Source organism: Lepidothrix coronata, unplaced genomic scaffold, assembly GCF_001604755.1.
Source record: "Lepidothrix coronata isolate B3197 unplaced genomic scaffold, Lepidothrix_coronata-1.0 Scaffold106, whole genome shotgun sequence".
Classification (NCBI taxonomy): domain Eukaryota; kingdom Metazoa; phylum Chordata; class Aves; order Passeriformes; family Pipridae; genus Lepidothrix; species Lepidothrix coronata.
In genome coordinates this window covers 2,332,752-2,354,943 of record NW_016690286.1, presented here as the reverse complement: position 1 = coordinate 2,354,943, position 22,192 = coordinate 2,332,752, and the positions used below count along the sequence as shown (strand labels likewise).

The 22,192-nt window shown below is 39.3% G+C and overlaps 1 protein-coding gene across 3 annotated transcripts; it reads right to left on the bottom strand.

Annotated features, from left to right (window-relative positions):
* Positions 1-2,377: 2,377 nt before the first annotated feature.
* On the bottom strand, positions 2,378-18,451 carry CCDC126 (coiled-coil domain containing 126). 3 transcript variants are annotated; one of them, XM_017823905.1, is made up of 4 exons: positions 18,434-18,451; positions 5,662-5,794; positions 4,624-5,027; positions 2,378-3,975 (listed from the first exon to the last, which is right to left on the bottom strand). In XM_017823905.1, exons 3-4 carry the CDS (start codon positions 4,859-4,861, stop codon positions 3,794-3,796), a joined length of 420 nt encoding a protein of 139 aa, XP_017679394.1. In that variant the 5' UTR covers positions 4,862-5,027; positions 5,662-5,794; positions 18,434-18,451; the 3' UTR covers positions 2,378-3,793. The 3 variants fall into 3 exon arrangements, with proteins under 3 accessions (XP_017679394.1, XP_017679392.1, XP_017679393.1); XM_017823903.1 differs by lacking the exon at positions 18,434-18,451 and adding an exon at positions 17,991-18,119; XM_017823904.1 differs by lacking the exon at positions 18,434-18,451 and adding an exon at positions 6,355-9,117.
* Between the last annotated feature and the right edge of the window lie 3,741 nt (positions 18,452-22,192).

Below are 22,192 nucleotides of genomic sequence, written 5' to 3'. Positions count from 1 at the left end.
CTTATTCAATGAGTTTGAGTGTTTTTAGGAGTTAAAAGGGTTTCAAGAAAACATAATAAACTGCGATGTTAAATTTTATGTAATCATTTTTCTAAATAAACTTCTTGTTCCCAAATTTACTCTGCTTCTGCATTCCCATGAACAATGGCAGCAAATACCCCCAGAACATGTACATGCACAGGAGGTGCTTGGTCTCTTAAGCAACTTGCACACATCACAAACATGATCCAGCTTGGAAACCTCTGCATTAGCAAATATATTTAATTCAAATTTAGATCTATCTAGCCAGCTTCTTTAAATGATTGCATTGATGAAAAACAAATATTTAGCAGTTACTTGGAAAAACAGACCAAACTGTGCAACATATGACACATATTACTGGGTACCAAGGAGACTGATGTTTCACCACACTAAATACAAGAATCTCTATACCCTTCTGTATTTTTCCTTTAATTTTAAAATTATTGCATTAAAAACAGATCAGCAAACTGTTATGTTAAGGTTAATAAGGTGAAATTCCAAAATTATTTATTTAGATGAAGAAAGCAACAAAAAGAACTGTCTATTTAGACAGCAATCAATATATACTCTTTTCTTTCCATTTTTCTTCATTAGAACTTTTGTTTGGGAGTGGATCTTGAACATTTTTTGCTACCTATATTAAGCAATCATTCACAGGCACAGAAGTACTGACAATTATCTAGTAAAATCAGCTGATAAACACTCGGGAGGCAAATTACAGCTGGGAAAATTTAAGACTCATAATTTACCGAAAGATTTCAAGGCCAAAACCAAAACACTCCCCCCTCCCTTCAAATCAGCAGTTCTTTATATAAGAGGTTATATGGCCCCCTGCCCTCCAAAGAAAAGGGAAAAAAAACCCTCAAAACACCAAACCCAATCCAGCCCAAGAACCAAGCAACTTCAAGAAGATTCCATATTACAAAAATTGAAGCAGGTCAGTTTGGGGAGGATTATGATGTTGTCTGAAACAGGAAATACACAGATGCATCATAAAAACTGCAGCACAGTAGAAACACTACTTAAATATTTCTCAGGAAAAAAAAATTAAATGTTTGGCAACACAACCAAATCCTGTGAAACTATCAAGCCTTTTGGACCCAGGGTAAGTTGTAGGCTTTCTCTTGCTTCTTTTTCACCCAAACCCTCGGGTTCTTTACACAACCTCCTGCCACTGCAGGGCTGCCACACCTCTCACATGTTCTATAAAGGAAGCTGCAGGCTAGAACATGCAGATGTATTCTTGCTACTGCTGTTAATAGGAAAGGCAGCCGAGACCTCCCCCCTTTATCCCTTCCTTGCCTTTCTTTCCCTGGTTTTCCTGTTCTGAAGTGTTGTCATCTTAGCAAAAAGGATAAAGCTCAGCTTCCATCCTCTGCACTGCTGGAGCACAGAAGTCATGGAAGCATGCTAGGTAGCTGGGGAAGGAAGAACACAAGTCAGAGGCATGGCATGGCAATACAGCACAGAACAAGACTAGTGACAAAAAGAGGGGTAAGATATTTCATGGACAGTGATGTAATGCTGTATCAACCCCTAATAATGCTGGTTTCAGGCAAAATGAGATATAGGATGCTACTAGACGATTTTTAACTTGCTCCTTGACAAACAGTTCTTTCAACTATATTAATGAATGGAACTTTTGTGCCATAAAACAGAGGTAGTTCACAGTTTTCTCGATGTATTTGTCAAGTACAAGCTAATTCCAATGAGCCATTGTGCTAATGAAACCTGAAAAAAAAGCAACAATTTGCTAATGGCACCATAAATTATCATGACTGCATGTATCAGTCTCCAAAATCCCTGCATAAAATAACCTGCTTGTGCACATATTGATAAATACTCACCTTGCTTGTTTAACAATCCTCAATAACTTTGTTTCACATACCCTTAAAAGAAAAAAAAGACAGTTTTGTATACAAACACAAGAACAAGGTTCTGGTTGGTAGTAGTCGAGTATCTGGAAAATAAAATCATAGATGGATAGATAGATATAGACAGACAGACATATAAAAACGTATCTTCACATTGTCAATAGAGAATTGCAGATTCAAAAGAAGTTATGCACCTATCTTCTTTAGTCCTAGATTAAAGAGCAAAGTCTTCACTATTAAAGATGGAAACTAGTTATTTTATTTTCAATTCTTTCTTCCCGCAGCTCTAACCTGAGGAAAGTTTCAGGGCATAAGAATTTAAAGAGCAGAAGAACTCAGTGACTGAGCAGGAAGAATACCAGATAGACTACTACTAAACCTTAGAGACACACAACTTTCCAATTCAGAAACAGATAGAGCACATGTAGCAAAAATGACAAGACTGTTTAATAATAATAATAAAAAAAAGAACAACAGGAACATTTACAAGTACAATTAAAAATTTATTTCTCTTTCTGCATTGAAGTGAGTACATGTTTACACACAATGTGACCAAAAAAAATCCTCTGGATACTAATGAAGGTTGCAAGTGTATTTTCTTTTATAACCATCAAGAATATCAGCAGGGAAACAGAAGAAAAGAAAAAACACATAACTCTGGATGGTGTATCATCCAGCACCTCTGGTTTTACCCACCCCCAAACCCCCACTCACAGGACACTTTTGGCAAAAGTCTCTGAACGTATCCTCTATCCCCACCAAACATTCACTACGATTTAAAAAACAGGTTCAGTGGCACTTAAATATGACTTCAGGAACATTTTGAAATACAGTCCATCCATGCTGAATGCATTTCACTTTGCTGTAAGACTAACTTAGACATAAGGCAAATATTACCTTACCTCTCAAATACTCCATGACTAGACACCCTTAGTATATATAACTCTGTTAAATGCAGAGATGCCTTGTTTCCCTTCACTGATTTTCCTTCTGATCAAGAAAGCAATTCAGGGAGATCGTGTCTATACTCATCACAAATTGCAAGGTATTAAATTGTTAAAACAATCACCAATGAATAAAAATAAACCGTATTTGCATATCCAAAACTTATTTCCGTCACTTAAATAATTTCATCTGCAATTACAAAATACATACACTTAAATATCTTTGTAAGAAACAATCATCTAAGATATCACAGATTATGATTTGCTTTTGATAATCTAACTGCCTTAACTCTGGCACAAAGATAAACCTGGACAGTGTTACTACCTAGAATATTTTCCTCTTATAATTAATTTTCTTAAATATACAGTAAATTCTCTTTAACTATTCTGACAGATAGTGCAAATAAAGACATTCTTTGGGTCACAATTTTAAAATATTACCACCAATGTTGTCCTCAATTTAATATTGTTTAGTAGTTAAGTAACAAAATATTTTAAGTATACACATTTTCTAACATCTGCTTAACAACGCATTTTCCTTAGTTACCTTGGCTTAAATGTAGATCACAAAAAATTAATAAGCTACAATGCTTCTCACCTATCCAAAAAATATGTTATATTCATACTTAAATAAATATATTTATAAACCTACCTATAAGTTCCCCACTGCTTTCCACATAGTTTTATTATCCAATGGCATACTACATCAAATCATGATATCAAAATATCTTTAAAGACAACAAAGATCACTTCAGAAGTACTGCTCAAAGGCAATGAAATAATGCTTTGAGAACCTAAGCACATATGTTAGGCCTACACAGATCCAGCACACAGTATAATAGAATAGTTTATGCTTCTTTTAGAGTCAACTACTGCTTTGCCTTAGCCAGAGATAAAAAGCTTATCTTAAATATTACCCATCACAGATGTAGCAACACAAAGCAGCCCTGTTTGCTATCTAATGTTGCTGGCTGGTTTTACACGTTTATTTGAAGTTACTGGTGCCTGATGGCTAGTTCCATTAGTGGTATTTGTTGCTGAGCCATTCACAACAATGTAATCAACCTTGTTTTCCAATTTCACCAGGCGTTGTAAGATGTCATCCAGAAGAACAGCAATTGTTCTCTTAAGATCAGCTGAAGATAATGGAAAAAACAAATTAGAGACTATTATTTACTATGTGTGGAAAAGAATGGCTATTTCAACATATTCACATCTTAAGACTTGCTATCCTCCCTACTATACACTATGGAAAGGAATGCAGACTGATATACAAGTATAGCAGCTTGATTTTTCTTTGATACCATTTCTTTGTTATTTTACGGATGGAAGATACCACCATAATAGGGAACTGTGAAGGCAGCCAATTAAATATTTGAGTGTAAGAACAAAATCACTAGAAGTGACTATTCAAAGGCAGTATTTCAAATTTCATCCAGACAACAGTACTAGAATACACAGCTATAACAACTTTTAGCCTTGGACAGCAACAGAATATATTTAAGTACTTTCCAACATAAAAAGGTAGTTAATAGTTTTCTCCTAAATAACAAATCTAGTCCATAGAAAAACTGCTATGACATAGTATCTTATTGCTTATTATATAACCTATAAAGTAGGGGGAAAAAAAACTATATATTTACACCTTTGCTGATTGAAAAACAAGGAGTTTTTTTTCTCTTTAAGAGCAGTATGTAATACTTTGAAAGAGAAAAAATGTAACTTTACAGCTTTCATTTAAAAAAGAAGATATTCAGGCTACTAGTATAGCTTTATCCTCTTACCATATCCTGCCATAGATGCTCCACCTCCACCATTCATTAAATTTTTATTTTCTTCTGCCAGTGCTTTGACATATCTTCTGCTGAGATCTAATATCTGTCCACGCAACTCAGCACTGCTTTGGCGTCTTGGATACTGAAAAGTGTAGCGTAGCAACATCAAACCCCAGATGATTCCAAAAACTAGCAAAAACATACTCAGTTTCTGGGACATATTTTTTCTTGAAAATGTTAGAAACATTTCTGATGAAGGCCACAGGCGTGTCTTAATTTCAAGAAAAGTAACTGAATTTGGCTTTGTGAAATTATATTACATATTAAACAAAAATAAGATTTCTATGAAGTGAAAAATCTTCTGGTTGGATCATCTTGAATACATCTTCTCATGTTTTAGTTGGTCTTGATTCCTGAAATTTGTAAAGTATCACCTGGTTATTCAAAACTGCTATAGTTGTTGAGATCAAGGACAAGTATCAGTTCCTAAATACAGTACTATATCATCATCTAGCAAACAATTATGGATTTTTATCTGCTTAGAGGTTCAGTCATCTTTCTGTCTCACCTGTTATTCACAGGGTTTCCTGTTCCCATTTTTACCAATTTTTAGTCTCCAAAAATCAAAACTTCTATGCTTCTACAAATCACCTTAAGTATTTTAAATACTGTAATTTAAACTGCCATTAAACCGAAATACATTTCATACGAAATGCAGTATCTAGAAGAGACTTGTAAAACATTTCTAGACAACATTTTGATGAGTTATACACATACATCTACAGACAAGAAAAAGATCTTGTAAAATGATTCACATGATTCTTATTCTTCACTTAGAAGCACAGGGCAAGTATAAAGAGACAACACGTGGCATAAAATTTCTTGGCTGGTTAGTTAATTCAAAGTCTCCTCTTCTGATTTTGTACACCATTAAGAGTTTTTGTTTGTTTTGGTGTCTTGCTACTGAATAAAGAAATAAAACCAAAATAAACTGGCATATTGCACCCATATTCAAGCATTTTACTACAGCTTGAAAAAAGGTCTTACCATAGCAGCCAATTCTGATCCCTCAATAGATTAAGGCTTCAAGAAAGAAAGAAGTGGTATGAAAGCTTCAGCAGTTAAACAACAAATGTCCAGACAGTCTGAAGCAGTATGAGCCACACATCTTCAGGGAGCTCTGTAACAGGGAAGAAAAAAAAAAGATTTAAACAAAACAAAGTGAAGAGACCTTCATTTTCTTATGGAGTGGTTGAAGTTGAGGGCTTCAAGCAACATGTGTTTAAAACAGAAATATATTTTTAAACCTAACTTGAAGCAACTGTTAGGGAAGAATAGAGAATTCATTTCCATTTTACTTTAAATGCATACATTTAAATGCCCAGTAACTGACTTCAACACAGTTTTAAAAGAAAACTTGGTAAGAATCTCACTTAATATTTCCCTCTTCTTCTAAGACAGTGACGGCAGATGGTCCAGATTCATCATATACGTACATGCACATATATTTACATGTGTCATTCTCTTCTTAATTTTTACCCCTCAAACTCATCCCACCTTTTCAGCCTCTTTACATGCACATACCTTGTATTTCTCATTTTATACCCATCTCTGAAACTACTCCAATTATTTAATACTTTCTTGAATGACTTCTACCATTCAACATAGTCTGGATAAAGCCACTCATCTTACATAATAGTTGTTTTCCCCTGTTACTCCCTGTTCTTCCCCATACATTACCTGACATGAGCACTTTTTAGGCTGAAGTTACACATTTAATAGAGTTCCTCACCAGACTTTCTACAGCGGTACGTAGGTCTCTGTTTCTATCAGAATATTGAGATCGAATTTCTCATGCTGCTAAGCTCTCCTCTAAACAACTCCGCCTCCAAAGCATTTTTTCATTGCCTCCCCTGACTCGTTCAAGCACCCTTATGCCAACATACCACGGTCTGCTGCAAACACAAGTGTCACTGCCAGCAGGGCTTGTCGCTTACCCTTCACATTCACTATTCAGATAATCCTCTCAACCGGTAGGCACACGTGCCTGATTCAAGTGGCAAATTTTTGAAGCACTCTAAAATCAACATTCTGAAAATGATTAACCCAAGGCAGGGGCAACATTAGGACTTGGACACCAAAACTGCTGTAAAGTAACAAGTTCCTGTGTGTAAAATGCCCTATAGTAAATGTCAGTATATAAAGCCTTACTTTTACTTTTGGGTGCACTAACGCGAGTGGCAATCACAAATCACTGAATGAGGAACAGCTTACTTCACCTCCACTGTGGGATACGACCATGCACATGGATAGACAGCAAACAAACAATAATTTGAATTCCCACTGGAAATTCAGTGGGATGTACTTTGTTCAAGGAACATGCTTATCCCCCAAAAAACTGTTTTAAGAGACAAATTTATCTTAAGTACAAAAAAATAAGAGAGCAAACAATAAAAACTTACATTCTACAGCACGAATATTTGGAATTGTGTGGTTTAAGATTTCCTGAAACAGATCCTCCCTAAACACGCACTTTTCCCTAGCTCTTTGCCAAATCCATGGCTCTGCACTCAGACTTTAAAGCATAAACTGCACCCACATCATTATGCATCTACATAACTCATGAACGGTATCAAATATGATGGAAAATATTTACATATGAGGTCCAGGAGTAGGGCATTCACATGATGGCTCAGAAGACCAAACAGTATTTCTCAAGAAAAGAAGTTTCAACCCTCAATCCAAAAAGTCTACATCTTCTATTAATTAAAATAATAATAATAATAATAATAATAATAATAATAATAATAATAATAATAATAATAATAATAATAATAATAATAGACTGAAAATAACAGATAGTTCTTGCAGAATTTAAATTAAGTTCAGGTCTCCACAGATCCCTAGCTATATCTTGTCCTGAATCATTTAGACAATAGCACTACAGCACTTTGGAGTGGAAATAACTCTGCCATCACAATGTAAATAAGACCACAAAGCCAGGATAAGAGGTCTAGCCAAGAGGAACAGATTGAATAAACTCCTGCCAAGGAGCAGCAGTAATTGCAGACTGGGCCTTTGCCTTGTGTATCTGATTCACGATGCACACAATAACTACTGAAATCAACGGAAATCAAGGACTCAACCTGCTGGGAAAATGGCATAATACCCAAATACTGACCCTGGGCAAAGAAAATGGGAGCAAGGTGCACCAAAAGGAAGGCAACTATCTGTACTTTTCCTAAGCATTTTTAAAGGCCATTGTCTATAATGAATTCCACTGTAATTTCAAAGTTCTGTGAGATCTGGTCTTCTCTTTCCCCCTGAAGCATGCACATCTAGTGACCCCTAACACACTCCATGCACAATCCTTACAAGATTACACAGTACGGAGTAACAAAAAAATAAAAGTAAGCTTATACCCACATGATTTCAAAGTAGGAAAAAAAAGAGTATTGGAGCAGCAGGTGTACATATTAGGAAGAAAAGACCACAATAAGTAAGACAAATGAATTGGAATATTCTTTTACCTCTTGTTGCCCTGAAGGGTCAGCACTTCTCTACGTGAACATTACAGTTTAAACAAACCCTGTCTCAGAATGGACCTGTTTTCAGTAATTCAGAGGTAGTATCCTATGAGATAACAGCACACATGTAAGAAGAAACATTGCCTCTTGTCATCTTTCTTCTCCCTCATTCTCTCAAATCCTTCTTACCCACCACTCCCTGAGCAGGGGAAAAGGGAAGCCGAGACTTCCTTCTTCACACTGACTAATCCCAGATAGGAACGCAGGCTCACCACTCTCCCAACCACAGCTGAGGGGCTTTTATGGCAAAGGCTGTCATAGCACAGCAGCGAGCAACAGCAAAAAAGGGTGCCTCAGAGCTATGCCTTGTTGGAATTCCTACCATCTCTAATCACGGAGACTGAGACAAAAGGAAGACAACTATGAAGACGAAGGAGTACAACCAGGACAAAATTTGAAAATCTAAGGAGGGAAAGAAAAGAAACAAGACTCCAAACTAACAAACCCAAAACAAACCAAAAAATTCAACCAAACAAACCCAAATCAAATAAAACCCCTGACCTGACTGTGCAGGGAAAATGGCAATCCAAAAATCTATGAAGAAGAAAATATCTTCCAGATAATCCTTTCAATAAGCAGCCTGAAGTGACTGATTCAAGTGGCAATTTTCCAAAGTTCTTTAAAATCAGCATGCATATCTAAGTTATTCTGAAAACTACAAGCCCAGACCAGAGGCAACATTAGAACCTGGAGCTACAACCAATTTCTGAATGAGGATCTGACACTAAGTTTGCCCTTCACAGACATATAAAGAGTTTGGTTTTCTTCACCGTTGCCACTGCTGGTTGTCTGAGAAATGTCTTGCCAAAACCTACCAATGTGAATTCAACTTTGTGCAGTGGTATCACAACACTGACATACATCTGGCAACAAAAGCAATGAAGGAAGGCACTCATCCCCTTCAAAATAAAATCAGTCTATCCTATTTCAACATCGCTCATATATGTTATATTACTGAGTGCATGAAACAAAAGGAACAAAGGCAAAAGAAAAAGCAACAGAAAATCCATTATATGTTCCATAATAAACCAACGTTCTAGTATCTACTAGATGCTACTGTAATAACAGTAGCATCAGACTTCAGTTTGAATACTGATTCTTCTCCATGGAAACCAGCCCAAACTTACAAAACATCCTTCTTGAATTTTGTTGCAAAGTCTTCCTCAGATTCTGCTTTACTTATTTCCAGAAAGACCCAGAGATTATATTAATGCACAACACAGAAATGAAGCAGACTGTAAGGCAAAGGAATGCCTCATAAGTCCTCTGAAACAATCTCAGGTTATCAGGAAAACAAGGCATACCCAAATCCTTAAAAGCTTACAATGCACCTTACAGCACTGTCGGTTCTGCTACTTCAGTCTTTTTTTTGTCATCGTTTTTCTATTCTGTCCAAGAGACTCCAGCCTTCCTAAACCACTCAGCAGGGCAAATTTCAACCTGTCCTGCAGAGATGGGTGTACTTTCTAGTTTTGAAAAATGTACAGGACAGATGAAGATAATTATTTGTAAGAGAAAAAGAAAGCAGCTGGTCCATCAGGTATTTTTGATTGTTATGAATAAGCGGCTTTAGCAAAAAAAAATTACAAAACAGAGTCAACAAGATGTAAAGAATACAGAAAACTGAAGCCTGAAAATCCCATTTCATTCAAAGATCAAAAATACTTTTAAGGACAAAGCCAAGAAAAATGCAGTGAAAGTATAATTGTCAGCATACAGTCCAAAAAAGTCACCTTTTGGTTACATATTTTTAAAGATAGAATGCCAACTACTGAGGCAATAGTTCCTCAGTGATACTCTAGAGACCTAGAGAGTCTCTAATGAACTAATATACTAAGAAAGTAGGCTTGAAAAATGGGAATTTTACTCGGTGTATTACTTAGTACTTATCGGTTCCTCACTGCCAAATTATTATCAAGGTGACACTGTGAATTCAAGAGCAGGTCTGGCTTTGCGACCAGTTATTATTAATAACTGTATAAACACAAGACATGATTTAACAAGATAGAGATTTAAAAAAAAAAAAGTCGGATATAGTCATAGGAGAGTGCATCCAACTACAGAGGAAGGGGAAAAAAATCTTGTAATAGAACAGGCAGCAGACAGAAATTAGGACAGTACAAATAAAAGCTGACACTAATAATTACTATAAAATAATTGTACAGTACAAAATTAGAATTTATTACAACCTCAATGTGAACACAAAAAGTTTATGAAATTACTAATGATTTCAAATGAACATCTATGCAAGAAATTACTATTAAATTCATGGTAACAAACATCCCTGGGTACAGAGAGGGTACTGTATCAGTAAACAATATGCTGTGCTGTAAATAGGCAGGATGATACCTCATTGCCAATGAACATTTCGGGAATACAAATATCACAGGGCATTACAGAATACCAGAAAAAATATTCCACAGTTCTATCAAACTCTGTTCTACTATTTTTCTTTTTTTGCATGTATTGAGAGTGTGCTCGCCCTGGCCCATCTACCTCTGTGATCTCCAAAATATTTTTTTGCCTGATTTTCCAATAGAAAACTTTGAGCATCACTCAGCTGACAGGCAACGATCGCGCTGACCATTCTGAGAGCAGACAGGCTGGTTCCATGTTATTTGGAAAACTAACAGCAGAGTTCCTGTGCAGCAAGGAAAACGGGAAGTCTAAGGAAGACTGACACACACAAAAAAAGCATAGAATGTATTTACTGACCAATTAATCACAGAAGACTGGGACAAGGAAATAAGCACCTAGAAACCCAGGAGATTATGTGTTGAGACTTTCTGGAATGCCAAAAATGATGTTTGCATTCTGGTGATTTGCAGCGTTAGACTGCTGTTGGTTTGCAAGTAGAAGAAAAATTTGCATGAGGTGCAGCTGACAAACAGGTTCTCAAAGAGCTTAAGTGTTTATTGTAAAACAGGACCCTGATACCTGGCAATACACAGAAACTTCAGTCCTCTGTTCCCGCACATAGCATAAACTCCATTTAATAAATCATTGTATCCACATCATTCATATTTAAAACCGGTGCACAAGGAAAAAAATCACATTCCTCATATTTTTAAGGGCACATTAGTTCTAGAGAGAATGCCAATAAAACCACTGTCCTTTACTGGCACATCTGTACTGGTGACTTTTGCAGACCAACACTGCCCAGGTTCATTAATCACTGAGGTTCACTCAGCTGCATAGCACCACAAAAGAGCAAGATATTATGCTCAGAACCAACAATTAATAGCAATGCCTGTCCCCAGACAAACACATTTGAGCTGTCTTTTGACAAAATCAACTCTCACTCAGCATGTTAAGTACTCCTATTATTTGTTGCTGTAAAACTTGGTGTAGTGGGTTGGCTTTTGGATTTTTTAGGCCTTCCTTAGCAACTGGGGTCAGAAATCTAAGGAAGTATTTCATATCATCCTTTAGCGTAACACAACATATAAATAAGGCGGAGATAAGAGAGCTTGCTCTCTTCTTTCTTCCGGTGGCTGAAGGCGACAGGTCTCTCCGCAGCCGGTCTTTGCTTGTATAGGCCAGGGCCTGCCTGCTTGGACCTGCCGTTATCTCCGGTTCCCTCCGGGAGGCGTGGGGAGTTGGTTGGTGCTTCACACGGTTCTGCTGTCTCCTTCAGGGAAGTATTTAATTCGGTTTTTTGTATTTATTCGCTAGCTCTCCATTAACAGGATATTTGGAGGATATTTGGGTTTTTTTAATCCCTGTTTCCCCCTCCCTTTTCCTTCCCCCCCCCCCGAGCTCTCTATCGTGTGTACAATATTCAAACTGTATATATAATTGTAAATATATATGTAAATATATATTTTTTATATAATTCCGTTTCATTTGGACTTCTTTCAGTTTTTCTGTGGTTTGTTTTTTTTCGTCACTTGAGAGAGCGGGATAGGGGAGGAGAGCTAGGACTCAGCAAGAGAGTCAGGCCAAACTTACACACACATTTTTAATTGGTGGCCCATACGGAACGCTGATTGTTTTGGTTAAGTTTGGTCTGTTTTGAAAATATTGTCCGGGAAGACAGCCAAGCTCAGTTTTTGTTTTGAAAAGGGGATGGCCTGAGAGTGAGCCCCATTCTGTTGGCGCGCGTGCCGCGCACTACCTGTGTGTCTGTGGTCGTGACGAGAGCCCGCCCCGCGTGCACCCGCTCGGCCCAAGGGCGTCTTGGCAGGGGTTGTCGTGGGACGAGGCGGGCAGGGGCACAGCAGCACCAGGCACTCTCTGCCGGCAGTCCGGGGACTTTCCTCAGGTGGGCACAGGGCCCGTGAGGAACCAAGGAGGTGACTGACACCAAGTACGGCTTCCTGGATGGGAAGGGCTCTGCCATCAAGTACACCCAGTCGGACATACGGTTAACTGAGGTGACAGAGAACATCTGCAAGCAGTTGTTGGATTACAACCTGCACAAGAAGAGGAGGTGGTCAAGCTGGAAAAGCACCTGATGCTCCTCTGCCAGGAGTATGTGAAGCTGCAGAAGAAGCTGGTGGACACAGAGGGAATGATAGTAGATGCTGCTTGCGTATATGCCTTACAGTTCTCCCAGAATGTCTCTAGGAGAGTGGTGGGGGAAGAGGTCTTTATTGGGTAAATCCCACAGCTGTCAGGGAACCTCTGCTACTTTCTCCCCTCTTCTTTATACAAACAAAGTTTTCTTGGCTGCTTTCCCGGTAATTGTTTTGTAAACAAAGACGGGGCGCTTGGCAGTTTTCTGCCAATGCTCTGGCGGTGTTCTCGGACTCTGTTCCAAAAACAAAGATTTGTTTAAGAACACTGAGAAAGAATAAAGGTAAAAAACGGGAAGTGCTAGCTCTACCTTCTTCAGCCACTACCGCAGGAGCTCCATAGGTGGCCCTAACAATGACCCTGAAATCAGCATTGCCTGACGGTCCCATAGCACAAGGGTTCTCCTTTTAAAGGCCATTTTACCCATTTCCTTTCTGATTTTGGCAATGTTTGTGCCTGTCTTGGGCTATCCCACAGGGAAACGTCCAGGCCCAGAGGATGAATGCTATCAATACTTTTCTTTTCTTAATTTCGACATCAAAGGCCTTGTAAAATAGATCCCTACGGTTACAATTGGCTCCAATTATTATCTAAATTGTGTTGCAACAATACTGTTATTGATGAAGGTAATGGAAGTGCTACTTAAAATCGGAAGAATGGTGTTGTATTGCTTTCCCTGTTGTAGGAAAGATCGTACCTCAAAGGGACTCGCTGGAACTTTGCAAAGGGCTTCGGACAGGCCAGTCCCTGGATGGCATGGAGCCTGGGTAGATTTTGGTAAATTAGTAGGGCGTGTGTCACCTCGTCAACAGAAAAATGTCAAAGCAGAGACGGAAAAGAGGATACATTCCTGACAAAACCTCAGAAATGCCTGACACAACAGAGCCCAGCAAAATGCTGTACCTGTGTGCTGGTGAAACTTGAGGGTCTTTCCAGACTGCATCATAGGTCAGTTAATAGAAGAGACAATTTATAGTAGTACCTGCTAGGCTCAAGAGGAAGGATCAGCACTACACAGCACATTGCCATCTTAAGAACAGGTATGAAGGCACATTTCTGGGCAAAAAAAAAGGCTGCCCTATCACCATGACAGCTGCTGGGCTGCAGGTTTTAGCAGTTCTGTACCACTTTTGGAGTGCACTGCCAAAGGAGTCTGTCTTTGTGTCTTTTCCAGTACATCTATCTTTATACCTTCTCCAACAGCATGTGTTTCTTCATTCCCTGCTTCTGCATGCCATAGACTTGCAACTACCAGGGAAAACTGATAAAAAGTAAAATTTATCCTTTTGCCTTATTGCTACCTGTCTTTTGGGGAATACCATTAATGGATGTTTCAAATGAAATGATAGGAGATGGGAGGTTTAAGGGAATAGCAAAGATGGGTAACTACCAAGAATACCTATTCTGCAGTGCTGCAACAAAGAAAGAAGAAAATCTCCTTGTGTGCTCCAGGTTGTCCCTGTCTCTCAGTGCAGCCAATAAAAGTCACAGCTCATCAAGCAGACACAGTGTCGCTACTGAGGAGCTGCTGGGATAACCTCAGACATATCTTAAACCAGAAACAGTTCTACCTCCTACAAGCTTCTAAGAACAGCACACAATTTGTTTTGTAGATGAACTTCAAGTTAAAAGCAAAAACATATTGCTTGAGACTTGAAAACTCACACAACAAGCTAACAGTGGCCCTGATATAAAATTATCTGAGAGCCCAAACACGAGATTACCTGTTGTATGTCAGTATTTTAGAAATATTGGTGACTTTTTTCTATTTTGAATTCGTGTGGTCCTATTTGCATTGGTTTTATTTTGCATTACGTCTAAGGAATCTGCTCAAGTACTTTTTGGTATCTTAGAGTATCCTTTTTTTTTTTCAGCTCCTCCCCCCTTTATTTTGCCTACTACTGTCAGTAAATGCTTTTAAAATAAACCAACCATTTAAAAACAGAAATTCTTTGTTCCTTGCCTGTGGGCAGTCAGCCAAGATTCAAGATTTTGAGAGGGGAAATGACTTGGCAAGGCTTGTGAAGAAAATTAAAGCAAGCAGATATCAATAGAGACAGTATGTTATACTTGCTGAAGTTCCCTTCCTCCCACTGGGTCCATCTGGGCCCCAAAACATTTCTATATCTCTGTATCAGCTTCTTGGGGACAAAAAAAAAAAAAGATATCTCAGCTTCATTCCCCCCCGGACACTTCATTTTCTCATTACACTTTATTGCTGCTTTTCAGTAGGACCTTTGCTCCTAAGAGTCAGTTATGATAGAGCATAAGGCACCTTCTTGGCTTCTCATTTCCCATAAAATTGCCACAGTTTTTTAACTGCAGTTGAACACTAGGCTATGACAAGTCCTCCCCTGCAAATTCCTAACTAGTACCTCTACTCCCTTGTGAAATTTCACAGCTGTCTTTGTATTGCTCTTTCCAAAGCCCCTGGGACTTCAAAACTTCCTTCCGAGATGATAATGTTTAGCTAATTTTAACTAGTTTTACAGAGAGCCAAGCCTGCAGGATGATGAATGTAGGCTACTGATAAGAGAGTGATTTTCACTGAGCATTCTAAAGAGACCTAAAAGGAAGGCGGGTGTCATTAAAGAGAACTACGAGGGGAGGGGAAGGGGGGAGACAACTAACAAAGTGACAGCTGCAATGGGGGAGCGACTGCCACTGCTCATACATGGACACACAGTGCAGCATCCACACAAACACAATTCCTGTAGAATGGCAGCAAAAAAGGACTTTTACCACTGGGGAGAGAAGAATAATTTAACTTGCCTGGTTTTCTTTCAAGAAACCTGTAGAATTCAAACTGCATATTAATTTGTCTATCAAAATTATGTTTCTATGGCAAAACTGCAAAACAGACAAGGCTTTGGATTCACGCTCCTTCCTAGGAGACTGATCCAGTTGAAGATTTCAGAAAAATTAACACTGGAGGAAATATTAAAGACAGATAAATCCTTTTCTTTTACATCTTTTATTATTTCTAGATTGACTTGTCAGTTCATCTTAGCACACTACGGGGGTTATGACAGACATTAGTTAACCATAACACTACAGTGGTCTGCACTGCACAATATACTGTTCTTAAAATTAAGTAGAAGGTACCCAAAAATTTAACTGGTAGCCTCTTATCTCTTCAATATTAGTGAAGAAACCAATTTCAGTGGAATAACTTTTAAGTCCTCTTGTCTAGGACCTGTTTTATGTAGGCAAAGTACTGATTCAGTTCTGAGCAATCCAAAATTAATCTTTTAAACTACATAGGCAAACGCCAATATACGTATTTTTTTTGTAAAGTTGACAATCACAAAAGAAAATATATGAGACTATTAATAATGCTCAGTTGAGGAAACCCTGTCCATTTAATGGCACAAGTTTTCAACTACAGGTGAAAGAAGTTGTCGAATAACAAGTAAATACTATATAAAGTACATTTTAGCAGTAAACTTGTACAAGGACACAACACATTCATTTGAATGACTGAGCTTCACAGATTTTTGACAGCTACTGGAAAACAGCTATTTTTGACACTTACTAGTCTGCAGATATGTTGACTACACAGCTGACAATTTAAGCTGACAGCATGCATTTATCCTACTTACAGTCTGGGCAAGATGCAAGAACTAAGTGCCTTTTACTATTCTTGGAAAACGTACAAGTCACCATGAACTCCAGGGGAAATATCTCACTTTTAGCAATTAAATGACATCCAATCCCACAGCTAAACCACAGTATGGGATTAGCTAATACTAATGCCTCCTTCAAGAAGATCACAGCCAAAAGGAGTCTCTAAAAGCAAAGAACACAAAAGGGTTTGTTGGTTTTTTTTAGAAAGGAAGTAGCTTTATTTCCAATTGTCAAAGCTTTAGGAAAAAGATTTATTTGCTAGAACAAAGGAATTGCAGCATAAATGTTTAATTCTCTGGGGCTCTCAAGTACCTGAAGTGAATTATTAAACAGTTATATATTTTAACATATAAACTAACAAAAAGAGCCCAGAATAATTTAGGCTTTATACACACGGGCATCTCCAGCAAGAACGGGAACAAAGATAACAATAAATTTCCATATTTGGTATAACACTGCAATCGCTCCACTTGTGACACTAGAACAAGATGCTACTCACAATCTAATATCATCTTCATACTGTCTCCTTTCTGTGGTATTCTCACGAGAGTGAAACAGCAATTCATTACATTTGCTCCAAAATAAACTCTACGTTACAATTGGAACAAATCACACGCATGCTTAACTATGATGTTCAGCACGTCCATATTCTGAAGACTCTTTAAAAAAAGACACAATTCCTACAAAGTTCACTTTTCACGGTGAAAAAACACCCTCACACACACCAATGAGCCAACTCAGGGGGCAACATAACAACCAAAAAATCCCAAAACAACAGCAACAAAAAAGATCTAGTTAACCCTATCTGAACTGCTCTAAGGAAATTCCGCATCACGTCACAGCATAGAACAAAAATTCTCTCTTCTTGTTTTGTGGCACACAAACACAGAAATTACACTGCACTCGAGCTGTCAGTATATTTTAGATGACAAGACACATAAAAGAGAATTTACAGGATGCTACCATGTTAGGTTAGGGAACTGAAAAGAAAGTTTACTAATGATGAATGATGAACAGAGCTACAGAAATAAAGTAGACATGATAGTACATTATAAACATTTACAAAAATAAACTTAATGGGAAGATTTAAAGTGCAGTTAAAACGTCATCAGATATTACATAGAAAAGCAATTTTATTATATTGTAAGCAGGAAGCATCCCACAACTATTGCTGTCAAGAAGTTTCATATATTATAATCTCCTAAAACTGAATGTTTCAAACCTTGCAAATTTCCTTCAATATAGCTTCTTCCTATTTATTCAATATTACCGAAGAGACCAATTTCAGTGAAACATTTACCCGTTGTTTGTATGTAGACATGTTAATGCCCGAAGATCACTTAACTTGACATTATTAAGGATACTGCCTTTGTTTAAACATGAATTAAATAATTCTTCCCCCCTGTAAGTTCCATCACATCACCGTAATCAAGCTTTGCCTCTTTAGAAGTTGTGTCCTTACGGTACGAGATCTTGCAGAGTCACTGCAGTCATAGTTTAGAACGGGAAGACCACTGCGAACGGTGAAGGAAACCAGGCAACCCTTGTTTCCTCCACCACTTCCTCCCATCCAAGGACACTGCATCACAGCCCTGGGACACGGCTCTCCGGCCGGAGGGATGCCCGGATCACCGCACAACTCACCGCTCCAGAGCTCCGTCGGCGGGGCCCGCAAGGACACCGCAACAGCGGCGCTGGGACCGACACCCGGCGGGAAGGCAGCCAGGAGGACAAACCTGTCCCACAGCAGGGCAGCTCCCGGAGGAGGGGAGGGGCGGCACGGCGCGGGCGCTCAGGCGCGGTGCGGACGCGCCCGGCAGCCGCAGCTGCCCTGCGCCATCCCGCTCCCGCCCGAGCCTGCAGCCGCCCCCCTTTCCTCGTGCACGCACGGGCTGCCGGGCCTCCTCCTCCGCCGCCCTCCCGCAGCCCCGCCAGCCCCCCTGCCCGGCCCCGGGTGCGGCTCCCCCGCTGTCCCGGCTGCTGTCCCGGCTGCTGTCCCGGCTGCTGTCCCGGCTGCTGTCCCGGCTGCTGTCCCGGCTGCTGTCCCGGCTCCCGGCGCGGCCCCCCCCGCGGCCGCCCCGCGCTACCTCCGCCCCCGCCGCGCGCCCGCTTGCGCCGCTTCCGCCCGCGCCGCGCCGCCCGAAGCCCCGCCCCCTGCCCCCCCCGCGCCGCGCGGCGCCGCTCCCGCCCCCTGGCGGCCTGAGGGGGCTGTGCAGCCGCCTCGGGAACGGGCGCCCTCCCTCGGCATCGTGCCGGGAATTTGCCGTCGTCCATGCTCCGGGTATTGTAACCCGCATCGGCGCGGGCTGGACCAGCATCTGTCTTAGGAGGAGAGACTGCAGGAGCTGAGCCTGTTTAGGGAAGAGAAATCTGAGAGGGGGGTTTCATTAATGCATATAAATACCTCAAAGGCGGATGCCAAGGGGATGTTTCCAGGCTCTTTTCAGTGCCCAGTGACAGGACAAGGAGCAAATGGCCATAAACTAAAACATGAGAAGTTTCATCTCAACATGAGGAAGAACTTCTTTACCTTTAGGGTGGGTGGCAGAGCACTGGAACAGGCCACACAGAGAGGTCATGGAGTCTCCCTCTCTGGAGACATTCTAAACCAACCTGGATGCATTCCTGTGTCACCTGCTCCAGCTGACCATGCCTTGGCAGGGGGGTTGGACTAGATCTCCTGAGGTCACTTCCAACCCTAACTGTTCTGTGATTCTGTGACTGTTTGCAGCTGGGGTGGTCTATAAACTCCCACTACAATAATTGCGTAAATAAAATCCATTGTGGGTGCGTGACTGCACTAGTGAGTTACCTCAGGCTCTTCCTGCAAGGTGGTGTTTAAAGGAAGCTGGTATCAGTTAAGCAAAGGTGAACATAAGGGCAAAGCAAAGAACATAAGGTCACATCAAACAGCTGCAGAGTTGATAGCATTCAGGAGTATCTGCTGTTCACCTCAGCTCAATCCCTTCAGGACTGTCCCTACCCAGACAAGCCAAGGTACGGGTTACAAGTCAGATGTTACAGGTGCGTGTAGGTGAAAGTTCTGTTTCCAACATTGCATCCCTTGTAAAATAAACACAGTTACAGCCCATGTTGTCCCGGCAGCTTGCAGATCTCACCTCTGCTCTACCTCCCTACCAGTACCCCCACACCTGCACTATGCCATGCTGCACCTTTCCCTCCCTTCCAGTGGGCATCAGGGGCTACCTGGCTTCTCCTTGGTTTCCAACCTTTATATTCTTCAGAGGTTAGATGCAGGAAAAATCAGCATTTAAATCTGTTGCTGTTCTAGAAGAAGGGATATTTATACATCAGAGTGGCCAGTGGCCTAGACCTGAGTAAACAGACAAAACTGTTGGCAGGTAGTATCATGTCAGCTGGCGAATAAGTTGCATATAAAACTTTTCTTACATCAACTAGTTCACAGTCACTTATTTCAGAATCTTGGGAAACGTGTTTTGGTAAAGTTGGTTGTTATTGGTTTTTTTCTTGTTTGTCTGGAAAACATTGGTGTTCACTTTAGAGTTAATTTAAATTTGAGAAAACAGGCAATCTTGGAACTGAATAGAAAGCTGTATTACCACAGAGAATTCAGAATAGGCTGCATTAAAGGAATTATATATTTGATTATGCAATCCATCCCACAGACAAAAGTATTTTTCTAAATTGTACAATGTTAAATAAGGACAAACAAAACCAATAAAATCTGAATTATTTGCTAAGTAAGCTTTTGAGTGAACAGTTTGAGTATATATCGCGCAGCAACAACAATATTGTTGCTAGAAGTATTTTCGAAAGCAGAGTCACTTCATCAGTTTCTGTGGGTATTTTCTTATGAAAATTTCCTCTTGAAAAAAATCAAAAACAGATGGTCTGAAATGGACTTCACATTACAAATATACTGCAGCTATTTATCACCATTTATTACTATATTGTTTGCTCAGTGATTAATCCTCTATTTTCACAGACATGCAGTGAACAGATGTAATGTCTTTGCAAATATAATTTATATGGTATTTAGATTTTACCAGGGAGAGAAAGGGAAATCTGTCAACAATGTAATAGCAGGAAGATTTCCTTGTGAAGGTCACAAAATTATATTAAGAAATCTGTCTCCACTATTAATATACCCTCTGTGGACAGGAACTCTCAACTATTAATAACATTCTTAATTCCTATTGCCTAAAGGCATGATGTATCTGGTCATCTTTCATAAACATGCATCTCACAATATCATGGGATACTTTTCTCCCTTATCTGTGTGGTAAAAACTGTATGACAAAACAATATCAAGCAGCGTGTTTCTCCTCAGTGACATATGAAAATCAAAACTTAACAGTGTTTGTATGGTCCTTAAATTTGTGGGTAAAAATATTCTGGGCATCATTTCAAGGGACAGATAAAAGCCCAGGACTGGAGAAGTAAAAACTTGATATATTGCAGTGTTCTGTATTATTTTTCACAATAAAAAAAAATAGGTTGAGGCTGCAATATTATTTCATTCCTCTCATGCCATTCATTTTCTGTAGACTGTTCTTCTGACATTAATTTGCATAACTATTGCTCTGTCCTTTTTAAATATGTATTAAGAATTTCCTCTCATAATATATGTTTAAACTGCTGAATGGTAATGGCTAGTGAACAGCACACTAATCAGTATGCTCTGTGATTACTGTACCTTCTGCCTTCTTACTTAACCAATTAATCCTCTAATCTGTATATGCAGATAAGAATATATGCAACCTTATACTTGCCTTACTGCCACTCCTATTTTTCCCTCCTCCTGATCCCTTAGCAGTTGTTTATACCCTTTCACTTTAGGGAATGGGCTTGATCTGGGCCTATCTTTCCCCCTAAAATGCATTTTTCCCCCAAATTGTGAATACTGTATATTCATTACTGCATTAAAGCTAACAGTATATTACAACAGTATATTAATATTGCTTGAAAAACCTCCATCAGGCATGCTTGAAGTACATGTAATTATGCCACGTTAGGGTATCCTTTAGGTCATCTCTAGTTGTCTTCCGTGTTTAAACCATCTCCCATTTAGCAGAGAGGCTCCCAAAGATGCAGATCAACTTTGCAGTCTTACTGACTAATAACTAATGAAATCTGAAATGTAATATCAAATAATTATTGTCTCTATAGTCCAGGAAACTATGGTGAAGTTATTGTAGAGAACAATGAAGGCAGAAGAGTTATGGAAAAAATTGTGAAGACAGCTTGTAGTTTTCAATGTAAAATATAAACTTGATTAGAATTTTTAAAAATAGATTTTGTCATTTTTACTTTAGATTTAATTGCCAGAACGTCTTAGGATAACAGGAACGAAAAAATTCTGCTGGAATAATGCAAATGTATTGAATGTATGCATTAGGATTAGCCTAACTCTCAGGAAGTGGAATCACAATGTGTACCGTAGCTAGATCTTACATATGTACAGGTTAAGAAAAAGTATATTTCTGTCTTATATTCTCCTGGCCTTTCCCTCCCTCCCCTGCATGTTTGTTTTTTTGGTTTTTGGTCTGTTGGTTTTTTTTTTTTAGCATGACCACTATGTATTTTCAGTGGGTTCTTCATATTCTGTTTTTCCAGTGATCCATCCTATGGTAGAGGAGAATTGATTAGCATTTACATCTCAGAATTTAGGCATGCCCTTCATGCTCATTCCCTTTTGTTCCTGGAGTTAGAATATAGGCAACATCAGACAGGATCAGAATCAGATAATGCCAGAAAAACATGTGATCTTGCAGTAGAATAAATACTTTACTAATAAAGGTACACTTGAAAAGGGAGATGAACAAATCTATCTACCGGAGCTGAATGGAATAGAGCTGGTATAA

What these genes read in the sequence shown, in the direction of transcription:
- CCDC126 (XM_017823905.1), bottom strand. Translation starts at nt 4,861, where the DNA reads ATGTTTCTAACATTTTCAAGAAAAAATATGTCCCAGAAACTGAGTATG. An exon ending in AGCATCTATGGCAGGATATG is followed by an intron (nt 3,976 to 4,623) that starts GTAAGAGGATAA and finishes CATTATCTTCAG; the next exon opens with CTGATCTTAAGAGAACAATT.